This window comes from Esox lucius, chromosome 2 (assembly GCF_011004845.1).
Source record: "Esox lucius isolate fEsoLuc1 chromosome 2, fEsoLuc1.pri, whole genome shotgun sequence".
NCBI classification, from domain to species: Eukaryota; Metazoa; Chordata; class Actinopteri; order Esociformes; family Esocidae; genus Esox; species Esox lucius.
The window spans coordinates 19346717-19357753 of record NC_047570.1 but is presented as its reverse complement, the minus strand read 5'-3'; the positions used below and the strand labels follow the sequence as shown (position 1 = coordinate 19357753).

Below are 11037 nucleotides of genomic sequence, written 5' to 3'. Positions count from 1 at the left end.
CAATTTCAACCACTTACAAATGAAATGCATTTAAAGGTGAAAAAAGTGTTGATTGCTGCTGCTTTTGGTGATTGCTACTGGATGCCACAATGTTCAGATGTTTAACCATTTCAGTTACATTCTTAACCATATCATTTGCAATCCACCTGATTGTTTATAATAAACTACACAGTAACAATTAAACAGTATAAGGCCAGATTTCTAAGAACATTATACAGTCATTGAGTTCTTTCTGTATTATAGGTTGCCCATTAAAGAGAACTTGGTATTGCTTCCCACAGAGTGATGATTGGAACATGTTTCATGCACACCGTATCAACTGGCAAAATGCTGTGTTTTTAAGGAGTCCCCCCAAAATCGGACAGTGCTGAGAAAATTTGCACTGCCTTTTGCAGGAATTCATCTTATTTCTAATTACATTAATAACCAATTTAGGTAGGCACCAATTTAGGAATGTAATTATGTAAATCCAAACTATTTTAATTAGCATTTAATCCAGACCTAGTGATTAAGGCTGATATATTGTTGACAACCTTATAGGGTACATGGAAAGCGCCAGTCACTGAACGTTCAGTAAAGGTGTGTTCAACCAATGAAACCGGGCAAAAGGTAGGCTATATACCAAGCAAAGGAAATAACCTGATCAACATTGCTCACTGTGTTAGTTAAATATGTTTTAATACCCAATTAGGTCTTCAAATGATCTATTCAATTAATCTGGACAGATATAAGAGTGAGCTAATCATTGTGTCAACTCAAAAAGTCTATTGATCTTCCATTTGGTTTATGATTTGGCTAACTCCACAGTCCTTGGACTGAAGCGCATTTCAGATTATTACGTTCATACGTTGACTAATTTCAGTCATCCACTCCGCACTGAATAAACAGCACCGCCCCAATCTCCCCTTGGTTTGAGAAGAGCGATCCATAGCAGAGCGCCGGGCTCGATTGACACTGTCTGCTGATCTGCTACTGCGGCTGGCTCAGAATAACAAGGCTGTTCGCTAATACCCGTCTATCAGGGCTTTCGCCGAAACACTGAGCGAAGAGAATCCAAAAAAGCCAACAAGGCAGGCAAGAACGCCGCGCCTCCGAAGTCCGCACCCCAGGATGGCTTCGGGAGACCTTTACGAGGTAGGCTACTGTGAAATCATGTCAATTGGAAATAGGCTACTACGACGAATACAGGAATTAGGAAGTAAGGGGAGGTCCTCGTTTATGGAGAAAAAAACTGTCCTAAAGCCCTTTAACAGTCGTAACTAACCAGCCCTTCCGTGCTCAAGAAGATACGGCTCGTCTTTCTTTCGATATGCTACTTTTGTATCGGGTAAAAATGGTACATAGTTTGGAGTGTACGATACGATCATGAAATGTAAACTCCCTGTCCGTCGCGCGAGTTGAAAGTCGTGATAAAGTGACAGGACTAAACGGACATGGTGAATAGGTCCAGACGATGGTTAGGATAAGGTGCGCATGCCAGATGAAAGAATGTTTATTAGCAAACATTTTGTTTAGATTTGTGGTATTTTGTCTTTTTAAATAGGCCTACTAAAATATGTAACAACATTCATTCATAGAGACGCTTCGCTAGAGTTCTGTTTAACTGGGTGATGAATTTGACGTGCCAAATTGTGCGCCTCTACAATTCCGGGGCGCAAAGTTGGCAAAATGTTGGGTGTTGATGGGTGAAATAGCCAGGTATCAATATAACACGGACATTTAATTACTTTTATATGGATATATTGGCCCGTTGATGGTGTTAAGCCGCCACATAGGGCTGTCTTCGAAACACTTGTTGTGCTTATTGTTTTGTTGACAATGTTGCTGACTCCAACTCTTCTTTATTGGGAGAGTTATGGCGACCATGTTTCGGTTTCTTTTTACGGGGGCCTAGACAGGTTGCTCAACAAGTTAATTAATTGCAATGTCAGTTTCCCTCATTTCTAATCGCAGATCGTAGATGTGCCTCGCACTTGAACCAGGCTTTGCTACAGTAGGAAAAATATTTGTGATGCTCCGTTACAGGTTGACCTGGTGTAATATATCATCTCTGTTCTTGATTTATCCACTGTGTATCTTCTATAGTTCCATGTCCATTTGTAGGAACAGTAGTTTGTTTACATTTTTTACAAGCTCTATTATTTAAATAAATGTGTAACCTCTTGGAATAATCCAGGGTGTACCCAGCCATCATGTCTATTTCACTGAGACAGGTGTGTGACCTGGGGTCAAAAGTCTAGCATTGCCTCTATCCCATTGAGAGCACAGTCGAAAAATGAGTCAATGTTTTATAAACTAAGACTCATTTTTAAATTGTAATGTAATTTCCTTTTAAATTGGTATTTAGACTGCCTGTCTGTCTGGGTTATGTTTTATATTCTGCTTTAATAGCTTGCCTAAATAGACTGCCTGTATTTGTCATGCTTGTGTGGTAGCCTACTGTTACAAGACATGTCAAAATGTGTAGAATCCTTGACTGCACCAGACAAAATATGTTCATAGAATTCTGCTCATGTGCAGAAAGTTGAAAGAAAAGCTGGATCCACAGCCACTCTGTTCTTTTTTTACAGTGACTCTGTGCCACATGTCACTTTTGGCCAGGTTGATGTTGATGCTGGTCCAGAGCTGTGAGCTTTTTTCTGCTCTTTGCTGTTGTAACTGAAATGTATGTTTTCCTCACATATAGCATTTACAATGCTGTCATAATTTATTAGCTAAGCTTACTCGGTTACATTGTTTCAGTTTTGCTTTGAGAAATAGTTCAGTCTGTTTACTGTTTACCTTGGGCTGTAGATTGATTATTTCTTAGTTATAACATTGCGATATGACCTTTCCACCATACCTTTCTTAAGGAGTTTGAATCAATTGAGTAGCTATGTTGTGATATATGTTGTGTCCATAAAGCACTGTTCATGAGAAATGCACTTCAATGTTCCAAGGTATATTGTTGGATGATTCCACATCAAGGTCACCCTGAGCATCGTAACATTTTATTAACTATATCCAAATTAAAACATGTTCTGTATTATCTTTAAGATCTACATTTTGGATAACAAACTTTATTTGATCAGTGTATGTAGGAAACTGCATGAAGTCTGGCCATCATAGAGTAATGTATTTCAGTCTATAAAATTTCAAGGCTTTTAGAAAGGGCTCACAGACTATTTTTGTCACTCAAATCTGTACACCAGTGTTAGTAATGAAGAAGACATGTTGAGGAAGCAATACAGACCACATTTAGTACTGTATTTTTTGTTCTACCAAGATAGATACATTTCATTAAGGTTTTGTTGTCAGTATTCTTTTTAGTATTATATTATTAATGAGATCAGATTATTAGAAATTGTTATTACTAATGGATTCAGTTTTTACTAATGGATTCAGTTATTACTAATGGATTCAGGTGTGTTGGATGAGATTGTATCGTATAAGTGTGTGATTTGTGATGTGATGTTATCAAGATAACATTTCATTTCTCATATGCTTCTATAAAATCATGTGTCCACTAACAGGGAACTACTTATTTCTAGGTCTTTTTTTCACAAATGCAGAAATAAACAAAATAAAAAATGTACACTGCTCAAAAACATTAAGAGAACAGGTATTTAATCAGGATCCAGGATGGCACATCCATATGTGCCTTCGCAAGAAGTTTTGCTGTGTCCCCCAGTACAGTCTCAAGAGCATGGAGGAGATATCAGGTGATGGGCCGTTACACAAGGAGAGCTGGACAGGGCCATAGAAGGAAATCAACCCAGCAGCAGGACCAGTACTCCTTTGCTCCTATGTGTGAGGAGGAAAAGGAAGAGCACTGCCAGAGCCCTACAAAATGACCTCCAGTGTGCTACTGGAGTGCAGTTTGGTCAGAAACAGACTCCATGAGGGCCCGATGTCCTCTAGTGTGATCTGTCTTTACTGCCCAGCACCATGCAGCTTGATTGGCATTCACCAGAGAGGACCAGAATGGGCAGGAATGGGCATTGGTGCCCCGGTTTGGTGGTGGGTCAGTGATGGTCTGGGGAGGCATACCCTTGGAGGGTCACACAGACCACTTGCAAGCCAATGGTACTGGTGTTAGGAACATAGAGTGATAAAACAAGAATAACGACTAATAAGGGAAATGTATAGGGGTACAAGGTTATTTTGTGTTTATGCATGTAGGTAGCAGTGTATAGTAAATAAATAGTAGTAGAAGCAAAGTATATGACTGCATTTGTAGATTATAGTGTCTTTCAGAATCAGCTTTAAGTTGAATGAATCTATAAGTACATTTACACGCAGCCCACATTTCCTCAGTGTAATGTTGCTGTTAATGATATATATCATATAGGGTCAAAATACACAATGTATATAAAGTGGATGTACATTTTATACAATGTGTGGTGAGCATGTAAGATAAAAGGAAATTAACAGTGAGTATATTCTGTACATTAATTTACAGTTGATGTAGACATTTACAGATGTACAGTTCTAGTATGTATCTAGGAGATGAGTAGCTATGTGTCCAATATAGTGCAGCTGAAGTTAACAGTTTGAAGGGTGTCTCAATGTTGTGAACATAGTCTTGCACGTTTCCCTGGGACAGATTTTCGGGTTCTGAGGGCCATGTCACAGGGAAAGAAACTATTCAGGCGGTGGGATTGGTTGACCTCTATTTTCTGGCCCCTGTCTGCCACAGCATACTTTTTGGAGCAGTGGGTTATCAGGGTGGGAAAAGTCAGTAATGATCTTGCTTGAACACTTCCTTGTCTTGGAGTAATGCATTGAAGTTTACCTTTGCAGTGGGCAGAGGGTGATGGAGTAAGTGTGGGTGGATTTCACAATTAATGCATGGAGCCGTTTTAGAATTGACTGGGAGAAGGGAGATTTGTTCATTTTTTTCAGCTGTTATAAGTGGTACATCAAGGTTCAGAGTATATTAGGACAACCTCTACGGGGGCTTACAAAAATGTGTCCTAAGATACTGAAATTAGTTGACAGAAAGAACAGCAACTTTTATTTTCAAATGAAACAGCGTCTCTACAATCGGCTTCACTACGGTGCAATTTTCCCTTCTGACATGAACAATGGCAGCTAGGGAAAGCAAAATCCCTTGGTCATTTCTTTCAATTTTACACATTTCATTCATTTTCTGTTCAAATGCGGGGGGAAAGCAACTAATATAGGGAATCATTGTACCATCTAAAACATATTTTGTCAGTTTGTGTGCAGTTAATTGCATTTATTCAACTTCATTCTTCAGTTTTAACTGGTGAGAGGAATTCTTCATACATTTTAGTGGTCGAGCATCATCCAGACATTGGTTTAGTTAAAGTTTCATTTCCAAAACCGTCTCAGCATAAATTTCTAAAGACTAAAATATTTTGGGGGTCTTTGGAAGTTCTGCAAACTTCACTAGTTAAAAACAGACTAGCTACTTCCGCCATGGTACGTTTAGCGTTGTTCCCCTCACTGAAGAAATGTAGTAAGCATACAGAGTGGTTTTGGCGAGCTGGCACTTTTGTCAGGGTAGTAATAACAAACAGGTGTCTGTGCTCCCAATGAAAGAGAGAGGGTGTTGGATTCCACTGATATGGCGGTCCAGTTCTAGTTGTCATTTTGTTGAGGTCATCTGAAGAGATTTTACCCCATGCTTCCTAAAGCACCTCCAACAAGTTGGATTGGCTTGATGGGCACTTCTTAGCTACCATACGGTCAAGCTGCTCCCACAACAGCTCAGTAGATTTGCGATCTGGTGACTGTGCTGGCCACTCCATTATAACCAGAATACCAGCTGACTGCTTCTTCCCTAAATAGTACTTGCATAGTTTGGAGCTGTGATTTGGGTCATTGTCCTGTTGTAGGAGGAAATTGGCTCTTATCAAATGCTGACCACATGGTATGGCATGGCGTTGCACAGTGGAGTGATAGCCTTCCATTGGGGTCATTTAGAAAAGGACACATCTAAGTGAGCCTAAAGTTTTGAATGATAGTGTGTATATACACCGATCAACTGTAACATTATGACCACCTGCCTAATATTGGGTAGGTCCCAAAAATATCAACACAAATATTGTATGAAACATTTAGGAATTGCAACCATGTTAGACACAGTCCCCTTATTTCAGGGGCTCAAATGTTATTGGACAAATCACAATCATAAATAAAATGTTCATTTTTAATACTTTGCAGGCAAGAATGCTTTGCAGGCAATGACTGCTTGAGTTCTGGAAGGCATGGACTTCACCAAATGCTGGATTTCCTTTTTTGTGATGCTTTGCCAGGCCTTTACTGCAGCTGTCTTCAGTTGTTTGTTCGTGGGTCTTTCTGCCTTAAGTTTTGTCTTCGGCAAGTGAAATGCACGCTCGATCGGGTTGAGATCAGGTGATTGACACGGCCATTGTAGAATATTCCTCTTATTTGCCTTAAAAACTCTTGGGTTGCTTTCACACCATGTTTTGGTCTGTAAAGTGAAGCGTCAAATCAACTTTGTGTATCTCTATACACTTCAGAATTAATCGAGCTGCTTCTGTCTTCTGTCACATTACCATGCATGCCAATGCCATCACACTGCCTCTGTCGAGTTTTACAGATGTGGTATGTTTCGTATCATGAGCCGTTCCAAGCCTTCTCCATACTTTTTTCTTCCCATCATTCTGGTACAGCTTGATCTTAGTTTCATCTGTCCAATGAATGCTGTTCTAGAACTGGGCTGGCTTTTTTAGATGTTTTCTGGCCTTTCTTTTCTTGAGGCTTATGAATGGTTTGCACCTTGTGGTGAGCCCTCTGTATTTGCTTTCGTGAAGTCTTGTCTTTATGGTAGACTTGAATAATGAAATGCCTACCTCATGGAGTGTTCTTCACTTGGCCACGTGATTTGAAGGGGTTTTTCTTTACCATGGAAAGGATCCTATGATCATCCACCACTGTTGTTTTCCGTGGACGTCCAGGCCTTGCAGATCTCAGCAGTGTGTTATTTTTTTCTCAGAATGTACCAAACTGTTGATTTGGCCATTCCTAATGTTCCTGCTATCTCTCTTATGGATTTTTTTTGCAGCCTAAGGATGGCCTGTTTCACTTGCATTGAGAGGTCCTTTGACCGCATGTTGTGGGTTCACAGCAACAGCTTCCAAATGCGAATGCCACACCTGGAATAAACTCCAGACCTTTTATCTGCTTCATTGATGAAGAAATAATGAAGGGATCGCCCACACCTGTCCATAAAACAGCTTTTGAGTCAATTGTCCCAATTACTTTTGGTCCCTTGAAAAAGAGGGGGCTATATATTAAAGAGTTGTAATTCCTAAACCCTTCCTCCAATTTGCATGTGAATACTCTCAAATTAAATTAAAGACTTTAAGCCCATTATTTAACTGTAACTTAACAAAATAAAACTTGTGTCAGTGTCCAATTATTTTCAGACCTAACTGTATATCATGCATATATATACAATGTTATACATCCAGCCCAAAACCTGTCCCCGACCCCCAGACTGCAAAAAGTCGCAGCCTGCATTTTTCATGGATTAATTGGATTGGATGGATTAAGTAGAAACTTCTATCTAGTACTCTGAACCTGGTAATATCAGGTTGTACAATTGGTCATAAACCTCACACATTAAATGGCACATTCCTCTGAAGTGGAAAAGCTCCAAATGTGCCGAGAATACATTTCACATCTTGAATAAACAATTCCCCAAGCTGCAACTTCATAAAATGTTGTCAAACATAGAGAGCTGACTGCATACTGGCCAGAGGGCTGGGCGTCAGGGTTCCTTGGTTGGCATTTGAGCATTTATTGGTTTGTTCCAATTTGTTCAGAAATTAACTGAAATTGACTATTTGGGTGCAGTAATTTAGCTTTATTTCTCAAAGTTCAACCTTTTAACAAAGTAATCCTGTTTCAAATGATAGAAACCACTTTGAAAGTCTAGAAAGATAAATAAATCTCAATGTGTGTGTCTATTTCAGACTCAAAAGCAGAGATAGGAACATCCATAAAGGTCAGTTATCCTCTGTAAAAAAAAAAAAAATAAATAAATAAATAAATAAAACATACAGACACAAAGATTTTCAGGAAGACAGTGATTGACCAAACAATGTCGTGCAAGTGTCGCCCATGGACCTGACAACGTTCCCATTGAAATTATGAGTAGAAAAGTGTCCCTTCCTCCAGTCAGCATTTGGCCATGTTTACAACAACTACAACAACTTTTCATAGTCGGCTAGGCTAAATATCAATGACTTACTATGAATTTTCAGCTGATTGAAAACCAAAAGTTCTCAACAGTATTGGAAAACATGAAGAAGCTGGCGAAGTGAGGACAATGGCCATGTATTGTATCACTAAAAGACTGATCATCTGCTGCCTTCTGATTCTCCAGCTGGTGGGTGGTCATTGTCAGAAGTAGTATACAATGTTCGGGCCCGCCATTGGGCTGTAAGAAGCAGCTAGTTCATGGGAATTATGCAAACTCTCCACAGCACACATCTCTGTAATTATCTCTCCTCTCACTGGTTATAAGCAAGCTGACACTTTCAGCATAGACCCCCATTTAGGCTCAAAATGATACACTGTGTAACTGTTACATACAGGCTAGCAAAGTTACAATGTGGAGTAGCTCTGTATTTCTTTCCCTATTGCACCAGCCAATCACTGTCTGGTAATGGATTCTCTGGCAGTCAAACAGCCATTCAGGCTTAGTGTTCAACTATGCGGTAATGGGCTTGATGGGAGGCTGTGTGTGTATATGTGAGTGTTTGGCCAGTCTGTGTTTTCTACTTTCAGACCCGAATCTGCTTGATCTTTCCTGTGTGGTCAGTGCTTTGTTGCTTCTTTTCTTCTAAACACAGGAACATGTAATTAGATTAAACTCTCCTCTGTGTACTCACCAACACACACGTATTGCCTGTTGCACCTCCAAGTAAGGGCTAACTGTGAGGGCACTGTGGAGTTATTTAGTAGATCTTTTGAAAATTGAAACAGGGAGAGATACAGGGAATGGACACATCACAAGTGTCCTGGGCACTAGAGGATGTTTTATTTATAAGAATGAGGCAGCGGCGTCAGAGGCGGCCTCGCTGTTGCGCTTTTGGGGGTATGTGTTTGGGCAGTCGATTCCTGAGCAATCTCAACGCCCTCCGTCTCCTGGCTGTTTTTCTCCCTCCTTGGCTCCTGTGTCGCTGGGGCAGATCAGCGGTGAGTGTGGGTGATCTCGCGACAATGGTGTCCTCGGCTTCATCTTAATCTTCCAACAAAAAGTCAATGCTTATGTTTCTTGAAAATGGGCAGAGACTTGGATATCCTAGCTTAAAGAGGAAGCTGATCCCACTGTTGGATTGCAAGGACAGAAAAGTTTTCACTGGGCTGAGCGGGAGCCAAGAGACTAGAGGTGAAAGAATGAGCTTCAGATAGGGATGCTGGGTTTGAGCAATGCCTCAAGCTGGGAGTTCCCCTTTGTAGGCAAGCACCATGGTGCTTGGATATGAGCTTCAGCTGGAACATATTTGAAATGACATATTATGGTATTTACATATTTATCTGTGCCTTTTAATATTATCCATAAGTTAAAGATAACTGCCTGTCTCAGAGTGTATTCAAATAAAGATGCTGTTCTTTGTTGAGGGGACAAGATATCATCCTAATAGTATAGTATATTAAATTTTGTTTGATTATTGCGAGCACTGGTTGATATTGTTACAATGAGGAATAGCCATCTGTGAATGATTGGCAAAATCTTTCTTTTAGCATGAGAAAGACCCCAAAAAGTCTGCAAAGATTATTAGGACCTATCTGGAGCAGACATCAGTGGGATCCTTTATTCAGTAGGATCACTTGGAGAGGGAAAATAACCCCCAAAAAAGTCAGAGGAGTTATGATGAAATCTGCAAGAAGAACTGCTTGAAAAGAAAAGAGTTTGTATATTTATAAGCCCCGGTAAGATACCCAAGTTCAAGAGCTCCTTGAGCCTTTATTTTCTTCAGAACAACATGGCGGAACTCTATTTATTGTCATAACCTTGCAGAACAACTTGGCAGAACTGTCTTTGTTTCAGGCGACAGTCTTAGTTTCAGACGACAATACAGCTGCTTGACAAGATGACACTAAAGGAGCTTGGAGGGCTTAGTACTCAAACTAATAAATAAAATAGAAATCACCTGCGAGAGATGAAACCTTTCCCCCTAAAGCCAGACAGTAATTTAGGAAAACAATGAAATTGCTCAATCAACAGTTTACAGTTATGCTATTGGGAAGATAGAAAAGTTATTTGGTTAAAAGTAATGGTTCTAACTAGCAATACTAGAGAACAATAAACTGAGAAATTAATGAGCACAGCTAGTTCATTCAAGGAACCCTTCATTTTATGTCAGGATTGCTCCTAACACAGTCTTAAAATTTCCAAATCTAATATGGCCTATCTAGTATGTGTATTTAAGTCAGTCAGGGTACTCACTTTGCTGATCTGCTGGGGACTTAGCTTGTGTTGGTACTGCGTACCTTGCTCATTGCCACAGGTATTGCTATTATAGTGCTTGTTAAATTTAGTACCTGGTAATATCTTTCTTTACTGTTTACTCGTTGGGCGGGTACTGTAAACCAATGATTTATGGAGATACACTTGTGCTCAATATTTTGCATACCCTTGGAGAATTGGTAATAGGTACCATTTGTAAAGAAAACATGAGTTAGCAGGCAAAACACATCATTTATTTCTTATGGGATTCACATTCAACTGTAGGTCATAACAGAATGGCACAATCATAAAACAAAACATGGAAACAAAGAAAAAAATGAACTGACCCCTGTTCAAAAGTCTGTATACCCTTAGTTCTTAATACTGTGTATTGCTCCTTTTAGCATCAATGACAGCGTGCAGTCTTTTGTAATAGTTGTTTGTGAGGCCCCAAATTCATGCAGGTGATATAGCTGCCCATTCGTCTTGGCAAAATTCCTCCAGGTCATGCAAAGTCTTTGGCCGTCTTGCATGAACCACACGTTTGATAGATCCCCAGAGTGGCTCGATGATATTAAGGTCATGAGGCTGTGACGGCCACTCCA

General features: G+C 39.9%; 1 protein-coding gene across 1 annotated transcript in view; it reads left to right on the top strand.

The window, feature by feature from the left end:
* The first annotated feature begins 924 nt into the window (after window positions 1-924).
* LOC105027289 (chromodomain Y like 2) overlaps window positions 925-11037 on the top strand; it is a 34309-nt gene continuing 24196 nt past the window's right edge. The window contains exon 1 of the mRNA XM_010899324.3: window positions 925-1134. Coding sequence (XP_010897626.1) covers window positions 1111-1134 — 24 coding nt within the window. The 5' untranslated portion in view covers window positions 925-1110. The remainder of the gene's footprint in view (window positions 1135-11037) is intronic.